At 66.0% G+C, this 9,307-nt stretch overlaps 1 protein-coding gene across 1 annotated transcript; it reads right to left on the reverse strand.

The window, feature by feature from the left end:
- Nucleotides 1-775: 775 nt before the first annotated feature.
- On the reverse strand, nucleotides 776-6,162 carry UBALD2 (UBA like domain containing 2). Its single transcript, XM_087751224.1, has 4 exons — nucleotides 5,904-6,162; nucleotides 5,308-5,368; nucleotides 4,617-4,794; nucleotides 776-2,118 (listed from the first exon to the last, which is right to left on the reverse strand). The coding sequence occupies exons 1-4, from the start codon at nucleotides 6,021-6,023 to the stop codon at nucleotides 1,575-1,577; spliced, it is 903 nt and encodes a 300-aa protein (XP_087607350.1). The 5' UTR covers nucleotides 6,024-6,162; the 3' UTR covers nucleotides 776-1,574.
- Nucleotides 6,163-9,307: the final 3,145 nt, after the last annotated feature.

Raw genomic sequence — 9,307 nt, forward strand, 5'->3', positions numbered from 1 at the left:
GGGCTGGGCTGTGCTGGGGGTCCCCTCGGCCCTGCGGTCTCCGTGTCCCCTGGGGGATGCTTCGCCTCGAGCCCTCCAGCCCTTGCTGGCATCTCTGCAGCTGCTGCGTTCCCATTTTGGGGGGCTGGGGTTTAACCCCGTCGCTGGTTGCATGAGCAGCGTGGTGATGGGAGCTGCGTTTTAATTTAGTTTGGGTATTTAAGGACTGGCGTGTGGTTTGACGTCGTTACAAGGGTGGTGGCACAGCGAGCGGCTGGGGAGGTCAGGGACCCCCGGTGTCCTCAGGCTGGCACCCAGTCTGTGGTGGGGGGCCCTCAGGAGGCGTCACCCCCAGGACAGGGGCCTGGCAGCCCTCGAGCAGCGCAGGCAGGACTGGGTGTCCCTACAGTGCTGAGGCCTTGGGGGACTCATCACACAGGTGGGCGATGGCGCTGGGGGGGACAGGCTGCGGGGGGGGCTGGCAAGGCGCGATGTTTTGCGAGGGTGCAAGACGGGGCTTTGGCTGCGCCCCAGTGCGCGGGCGTCCTCGCTGGGCCAGCACCGTACCCCCGCGGCCTCCCCTTCCCTCTGCCCCCATCTTTGGGAACGGCAGCGGTGGCTTCTGCAGGCAGAGTGCAGGCAGCGCGTGGGACTCGGTGCAGCCTCCTGGGGCTGCCGGCAGCTCCTGGGGGGACCTGTCCCCCCTGGCGAAGCTGTGGCGGGGGGGCTCGCCCCCGTTCTGGTGCCCTGCCAGGGACATCCTCCCAACGAAGAGAAAAGGCAGGGACAGCTGGTGTTAAAAAAGTGATTTTTTTTTTTTTTTTTAATTATTTTTAAATTAATAAAAAACCTTCAACCTGTTTTTTCTTTTTTTTTTTTTTTGTTTGTGTTTTTTTAAGCAAGATTGATTTGAAAACTAAAAAACCCCCAGCTCCTCCCTCCCCCGGGAAGGGCCACGAACAGTGGTCGCAGGGCCGGGGGGCATCACCTCGGTCACCCCCGGCCCCCAGTTCAGCCCCCGGCCCTGGAGGGTGCGGAGGGAGGGCGGACGGGGGCCGGGGGGCTGTGCAAGAGGCTGGGCTGAGTTTCGGAAGGCAGAGGAGAGGCGCGCTTCGCTCTGGGCGCTGCAACAAGCGTCCAGGAAACCCAGAGCTGGGGGGGAGGCAGCGGCTCCGTGCCCCATGGCCACGATCCGGGCTGCCGACAGCCGCCTCCGGCCGCTTATTTTTTATCCCTCCCCTTCCCTCTCCTGCCCTGCTGCAGGGATGCTGGGGGGGTAGGGATCCCCCTGCCGCCCAGCAGCCGCCTCCATGCTGCTGCTCCTTCTCTCTGGATTTATATACATTAGATATATTTATATATTATAGTTATATATTTAAAAAAAAAAAAAAGGGAGGGAGAAAAGACCAGCTAGCAACTCTTGCAGAGGCTCTCGTGGGCCGGTGCCCTCCCCGGCAGCATGTTTCCCCCCCCCGCCCCCCCCCAAATAATAATAAAGCCTAGAAAATGATTCCAGTGCGTTTCTCGGGGAGCCCCCGCTCCCAAACGCCCTGGCCCAGACCCCCCCGGCTTCCCCCCCCTCCGCCATCCCAGTCTTATCTCTGGCCGTCCATGGTGGCCATGGCTTTCTGTGGGGGGGCGGCGGGTGGGGGCGCGGGGGGCCAGGCGGGCTGCGGGTGGTGCAGGTGGTGGTGCAGGCCGTGGGCGGTGGGCGAGGAGGGGGGCAGCCAGGCGGGCTGGTGGCTGGGGGGCGAGGAGGCCCAGAAGGGGCTGAAGCTCCCCGGGGGGGAGCAGGCCATGGAGGTGATGGGGCTGTTGCTGCTCTGCAGGCTCTCGGAGGTCCGCAGCTTGGAGAACATGGCCAGAGCGTCCGGGAAGTTGGGCGGCGTGGCCGGCGTGTTGCTGGGGGTGCACATCTGCGGGGGAGAGGAGAGGGTGGGTGTCAGATTGGTTACAGATGCTTTTGGGGTCCCAACCCGCCTGCAAGAGCTGGACCCATCACCGGGGATCCTGTGTCCCACATCGGGGACCCCCGGCCCCAGGGGACGCTCGGAGCCCAGGCCTGGCTGGCGCTGGGGTCCCCAGGGGTCTGGGCAGCTCCCCCGGAGGCGCAGGGGCTGCGTGGGGAGGGTCCCCAGCCTGGGAAGGACATTTTGAACCATCTAGGGTGCTCGAAGCACTGGGGCGCAGTGGGTTTGGGGAGGGGGACGCTGCTCTGATGCCAGCTGCCCCATGGAATGGGGCTGCTCCAACAGGGTCCAGCAGGATGGGTGGGGAGGGTGTTGGGGTCCCACCTGGCTCTGCAAGACCCCCCTCCGCACCCCGTTAGGGCACAGCGGGTGAAGGCACTGGGGTCCCCCGGGACGCGAGGTGGCGGCTGGGCCCCGCGCGGTTCCTGGTACGGCCCCTGCCTTCTGTGTACCCGGCTAAATTTAGCACCCCGCCGCCCTCCCCACCTGCCCCGTGACGGATCCGGCCCTTTTCGCAGCCGAGCTCGCCAGCAGAGGAAAATCCGGTGGGGGGGACCCGGCTCCGGGGCTGGTGGCACACAGGGCCCCGAGTCAGCAAAGCACTTGCAGTGCTCTGGGTATGGGGGGCTGCGCAGGGGGGCTCCACCCCAGTGGTGCAGAGCAGGGTGGACCCCTGCCCTCTTTTTTATCTCCAGAGCGGGGGTGGCTGGCAGGGAGCAGCGTGATGCCACGGGCTGCTCTGAACACACGCGTGGGGGGTCAGAAATAGCGGTGCTTTGTCCAGCCCGGTCCCCGGGGGGGGAACGGTCTCGGCGGGCATTCCCCCCGCGCCGGACCTGTCGAGCAAAACTCAGCGTGGCTGCACGGGGTGCACGCGCGGGGAAGGGGCGGATGCACGGGGGTCAGGCGCAGGCAGGGGGTGCACGGGGAGGGGATGCGTGGACACGGAGGTGCTGCGCGCGTCGGGGGGCTTCGCCCCTCTGGGTTAAATCCACCCCAAATCCCTGTTGTCCTGGTGGAGCCGTGGCTCCCGCCGGAGCCCGAGGCGCAGCTGAGCAGCGCGTCCTGCTGCTGTGCTGCTGATGGGGACGTCGAGTGGTGCCAAGGGGCCGGGCAGCGTCTGCTGCCTTTAGCAATGGGGAATCGGGGAGATGCCTCCGACGGGGAATAGCTGCCGCATCTCCCCCTTCCCAGGGCTTAGCCCGGGATTTGCCCCTGGCTGGGGCTCGGCAGCCCCAGCTGTTCCCTGGCACACGCAAACCCCCAAATGCCCCTCGCGGGCTCCTCCAGATCCCCGGCCCGGCCGTCCTTGGCGACCACCGGGATGAGAGGAGCGGCCGGGGCGCTGCGGGGGCTCCCTGCTGGGGACTCCCAGCCGGACCTGTCTGCAGGGGGGCTCCCCCAGCCCGGGGACGCAGCGGCCAGCAGCCCCACGGCGGCAGGGGACGGGCGAGGACCCATTGGTGCGCAGGGCCAGGGCACCCCAAAAACGCAATTACGGCCAGGCAAGCGCCGAAGGGGCTCATAGCGAGCCAGGGATGTTCTTCCCTTGCCGCGCACAGACTTTGGGAGAACTCATTTCTGAGCTCACCTCGGAGCGGGGGTAAGCCAGCTTTGTTTGTTTGTTTGTTTTTGTTGTTTGTTTTTTAAATAGCCTATAAATTTAGCAGTATCTGAAAAGATACTTGTTGCAAAAAAAAAAAAAAACAAAACAAACAAAAAAAAACCAAAACAAACAAATAAAAAACCAAACAACAAAAAAAACAACAAACACTTCCAAGTGACTGTGTTTTTGGGGGAAAAAAAAAAAACAACAAAACAAAAAAAAAACAACCCAACCAACCACCACCACAGCCATACACACACACGCGCCAGCCATCAGCCCTGGACCGAGGTCGGAGGCCGCGCTGGAGGGGGGATGCGGCTCTGAGCTTCTGGGGTGGTGTTTGCTGGATTAATTTAAAATATTCATTTAAAAAAAAAGAACTGCCGTGTAATGATTGCCTTCCTCCTCCAACGCTTTCTGTTAAGGAGGCGCTCGGCTGTCAGAGGGTCAGTCCCACCGCACCGGCACACCGAACAGCCCCGGCGAGTCCCGTCCCCGCAGCCCGGGCCCGCGGGGGCTTTGCCGGGTGCGGGGAGCCTCCCCTCCGCGGGGGCGAAGGCGACGTGCCGCCCACGCCGAAACGCTGCCGCGCTCGCAGCTTTGTTTGCCGCCGCTTGAAAAAGAAATAGAAACCGCGACCGTAAAGCCCCTCACCCTCTGCCCCAGCCACGCCGGGCATTTTAAGCTGCAGAAATCAGGATGCTGGGGGGGTGTAGCAGGAAAAAAATGCCAAAAATGCGAGGCGGGAGGATCTGGGGAGAGGGTGAAAGGTATTTCGTCACCACGTGGAGCACACGGTGTTAGGAAAACACCATGGGGACGGGGAGAGCCGTCCTGCTCCGGACCCTGGGTGGGGGCGGCCGTGGTGCTCGGGGTGGGAGGTGGGTGCCATGCCGCTCGGCGACGGACGGGCAGCGGGATGGCTTTCACCGGAGCGGCTCTGCATCCCGCTTCCGGCAGCCACCGGCAGGAATCGCCCCGACGAGGCTTTTGGTGTGAAAACACAGCGAGGCCTGGATCCGGCCGGCAGCTCCCGCCTGCTCTCCTGTCCCCTCTCCCACCAGGAAAGAGGGGTCTCCCGGACAGAAGCCTTTGCGAGCTCCCCGAGGCGGCGAGAAAACGTGCAGGGGGAGGAGGAATTAAAATAAAAGGGGTTTAAGCGGGAGCAGGCCAGCAAAATGACTTTCTCTGAGAGAGAGCGCGCTTGCTGCCGGCGATGCCGGGCCGGCTGGCGATTTCCTGACAGCATGAGAAAAGGGGAAAAAAATCGGCTTAGCCCAGACCCGCTCCTTCCCCCACGCACGGCACCGTTCAGTTCCCTCAATGGGGGGGGGGGAAGATATTTAAAAAAAAAAAACAAAACCCAAAACACAGCAGAAACCACGCAGAGGGGAACAACTTCCTCCCCTCGGCCGAGGGGCCGTGCCCTCGGCCAAGGTCAAGCGGCGTTTGGGGAGCGGGGGGCCGGCGGCGTGTCCCCCCAGCCCGGGGAGCCCAACTTCCAGCGCGATGCTCGCGGAGACAAACTATTTCCTGGCAGACATTTTAGCTCGTGTTTACATTCGCCGGCTGCGTGTTCCTCCTCCGGGCGCAGAGCAACATGGCTGGCAGGGGAGCTGACAGCTCCGCGTCCCGGGGGGCCGGGGGTCCCGGGGGGCGGAGGCGGGGGGCGCTGGGGGGGGGTAGCGGGGGGGTGGGTTTAAAGGTGGTTTTGGGGGGTGGGGGGGTGGGGGGTGCGGGGCTCCCACTTACCATCTGGGGGGTGGTGGCTGCTGGGGATGTTGGTCTCCTGGAAGAAGGCGCTCAGGGCCGTCTGTGGGGACAAGGCGTCAGCCCCAGCCCACCCGAGACAAAGCGGAAAGGAAAACACGGCCCCCCCCCCCCCGCGCAGACCCCCCCCCCCGGACCGCCCCGGGGGCGCCCACGCCCCCCCCAGCCCTAAGGCGGGGGAGCCCGGCGCTGCCCTTCCCCCGACCCACCCGCGATCGCGTCCCCCTGCCGCGGAGGCTCCCCACGCGGGGCGCACAGCCCGCCCCCCTTGTTTACAAGGGCTCCCACCCCCGGCGAAGGCCGCGGCCCGCAGCCCCCGCTCCGGCCCGGGTGTAAACAGACCGGGGGGACTCGGGGCCGGCTCCCCCGCCCCGCGTGGGTGCTGCGGAGGGCCCGGCGGCCCGGCCACGCGTGTCGGTGGGCCGCGGCTGGGCCGGCCTCCCCCCGCCGCTCCGCCCCGTGGCTCGGCGGGCAGGGGGGCGGCGGGGGCTCTCGGTTCGGGGTGTCCCGGTTTAGGGGCGGGGGAAGGGGGGGGTCCCGGTTTGGGGGGGGGGTGGGGGTGGGGGGGCGGCCCGTACCTCGAACTGCCAGTGGGCCGCCTGCAGCAGCTGCTTGGCCTGGTCGGCGGCGCAGCCGGCCGCCAGCACGAACTGGTTGATCATCACCTGGTGCCGCAGCTCCTCCATGTTCACCGACATGGCGGGGGGGCCCCGCCGCGCTGCCGCCCCGCGCGCGCCGACACCGGGGGGCGGCGGAGGGGGGGGCACCGGAGGGGGGGGGGGGGGTGCACGGGGAGGCCCCGCCCCCGCGCCCTGATTGGCCGCCGCCGCGCCGCCCGCCCCGACGGGCGTTCGGTTCGAATCTTCCAGCTGCCTCGCCGCCGCGCCCCGCCCCGCCGCCCTCTCATTGGCGGAAGCTTGTGTTTTGGCTGCGGGCGGCGCCGCTATTGGCCGTTGCACGCTCGGGGAGGGCGGGGCGGATGGCGGAAGGAGCGGCCCGATCGCTGATTGGGTGCGTGGCGAGGTTGGGTTTCCCCCCCCCCCTCCCGGCAGGCGTTGGTGACGTCACGTCCATTGAGGAGGTTCATTGAGAGGCGCGGGGCGGGGGTGCGCCGCCACCCGCCGGCACCGGGGCCGCTCCGGGCAGGGCCTCCCCGTTACCCCCGGGGCCGGGGCGCCCGCGCTCACCCGCACCCCCCGGGAAGGCCTGGGCAGGAGCGGCGCAGGCGGAGCTCCCGGCGCGGGGGGGTCGGGCCCTGTTGCAATATACGGTTTAAAATCCCGGTGAGCTTCAGCCGCGGCCCAGGGGCGAGCGACCCCCCCCCGCCCGCCGGGTGCGGGGACCGAGCGGGACCGGTGCGGTGCACGCCTGGAAGCCTTTGATTGAAAAAGGAGAAGCGGCGTTTAAGATCCGAAGGAACGAACCGGGGGCTTCGCGAGTGGATGGCGTGAAAATAGATGGGGCTGAAGAGAGCCCTTGGAGGTTGGGCTGGGGCGGCGGCGAGGAGCCGGCCGAGGGGCTGGAGAGGCGCAGGGACGGGGCCGTCGAAGCGGCGTCTGCGGGCGGTTGTCCCGCGGCAGCCGGGGTGCGGGGGCCCGCCTGGGACTTCTGCAGGGTCCCGGTGGTCCCGCGGTTCGGCAGCAGCGCACGGTGCTCCCCCAGCCCGGCTCGGCCGCCCGGTGCAGCCGAGAAGCGGTGCCAGCGCCTGGTTCCCCCGGGCTGGGTGTCAGCCTGGGGTGTTCGGGGGGACGCCGCTCACCGGGGTGCAGCCATGGGTACGGAGGGTCCCGCTTGCCCAGCTGAGATTTTGGCAGCTTCATCCTCCTGGGGCAAAACCAGCCCTAAGGCGGGTGGAGGTGCGAGAGGAACAACCCCAGGAGAAGCCGGGCCCCGAACCCGCCTGCCTCCTGCACAGCCCCTTTACACGGAGCCCCGGAGAGCGCTCGGGGCCTCCCGCTTGGCAGAAGCCCCCGCGTGTGTGCACAGCCCGGCTTCTCGCTGAGTTAGCAAAGCTGCCAGCAGCCGGCCTCGGGTGGTGCCTGCCTGGAAAACCCACGGAAACGCCACTTATGAGCCCTTGCTCGCAAACCGGCAGGGCTCATGCAGGCAACGGGCGTCCGAGGCCGTGATAAAACACAGCGTTTGTGACATTTGGAAGGGCAGGCGAGTCCTTGGAAATGAAACTCTCTGCCCAGCCTGGCTGCGGAGCCGCGAGACTGTTGCAAACACTTCTCCGCTTTTCCCAGTGCGGCAACCAGCTGGTGGAAAAGCCCCTTTTAGGGGCAGGATCTGCAGCGAGGGCATGATTCGCCGTTGACCCTCCCTGGCCTGATCCTGCCCGAGGTGCTCATCCATCCTCCCCGGTGTGGGGTCACCCCTCCGAGCAGGGTGTGGGCTCCCAGCACCTCACCCCACCTTCCCAACCAGGAGCTGCTCCGGGATCCAGCCTGGGGAGGGATAACGATGCGGCAGCCCTCGCTGGGGCTCAGCACCCACCAAGGAGGGGCCCGTCCCCTCGCCGGCCATTGCCACGCTGCGGGGCGGAGGCAGCCTCTCGCTGGGGCTGGGTGGGGAGAGCTGGGGCACTGTCTGGGGAGGGAGAAGGGCCAAAGGAGGGGGGAGGCTGGGGCCAGAGCCAGCCTGGGGCCAGGGCTAGCCCGGGGGGGGGGTGTTGGCTCTGTGGCATGTGCCACTGACTGCGGGAGGAGCTGGGAGTGCACTGGGAATACTGGGTATATGGGCAAACATTTGCTGCCATGGGAGAGCTGCTCGCTCTCCTGTTTAACCTTCAAGCAAACCGCTGCACCCTCCCGTGCCTCAGTTTCCCTCTCGGCACAAGGAGGCAGGAGCAGGGTCCCCTTTCCCTGCCAAACACACGCACCAAATCCCATGGCCGTGCACCACGGGCGCTTCAGACTTGCGTCTTGCCCAGCAGCAGGCGCGTTTGGGGGTTAAACGTTGCTTTTTCTCTGTGCATTGGACTCCCCCTCCCCGCAGCCCCGCTGGGGTTTGTCCTGGCTTTACGTGTGCTGGGGCCCGGCGCGGATGCGGCCGGGCGGGCTTGGGAGGGAACCTGCCCTCGAAGCCATATCGTCACCCACCGCCTGCCTGCGCTCCCGCGCTCCACTGCGGCACTGTCCTACAAAATCCTCTGCTGCAGTAATCGCCGAGAAAAAAAAAAAACACAAGCCGTGCATGCACGCAGCAGCTCTGCGTGTAATGACTGCTGGGTTATGGATCTGCACGGGGATAACTTTGAATTATTATCTGCACTAAAACCCTGCAGTCTGTTGTGTGCCGGTAATGAAATGTGCTGGCTCCCTCTCCCAGGCTCGCATTTCTTGCTGCCGTTGCTGGCTGGAGCGAGGCAGGAGAGCAGGGCCGTGCCGGCAGCTCAGCAATGCTGGGCTGTGCTAGATTTTTAAATGCTCCATCTGCAGAGCAGGCTCCCCAAAACGTGCGTTGGGGCGAGCAGGGATTGGCCCCTGGGGTCTCGGGGCTCCCGGCCGGGCACCAGCACCGAGAGCCGGAGCTCCCAGCGTTGATGTCGCCCTTGGCTCCTCCTCGGCCAATGCTGCCGTTGGCACCCAGCCCGGGTGTGACATCCAGCGGTGCGGACACGGTGTCGCTGCCAGGGCCGCAGGTCCCGGTGTGACGGCAACAGGCTGACGAAAAGGGTACAAAGCTGCCCGTGGGCTCGCCATGGCGGTGGCTGCTCTTTGGCTTGGCTTTTCTCAGCCGCCCTTGGGGCTGTGCGGGTAGGAAGCAAACGGGGAGGGAGACGCATCGGTCCCCCTGCAGGGAGGGCACGAAGCGGGGAGCCCCAGGGACGGCCTTCGCTTGTCACCGCTGAGTAGCCGAGGACATCGGGGCGGCTGATCTGCCTCTCTGCACATCTCCCGTTTGATATTTATAGCACTCGTGTTATCAACTCAAATCAAAATCATGTGATGCTCCACTAACTTGCACCGCAGCACTAATT

Source organism: Nipponia nippon, unplaced genomic scaffold (genome assembly GCF_047370975.1).
Source record: "Nipponia nippon isolate SJK-2023a ecotype South Korea unplaced genomic scaffold, ASM4737097v1 scaffold_14, whole genome shotgun sequence".
Classification (NCBI taxonomy): Eukaryota; Metazoa; Chordata; class Aves; order Pelecaniformes; family Threskiornithidae; genus Nipponia; species Nipponia nippon.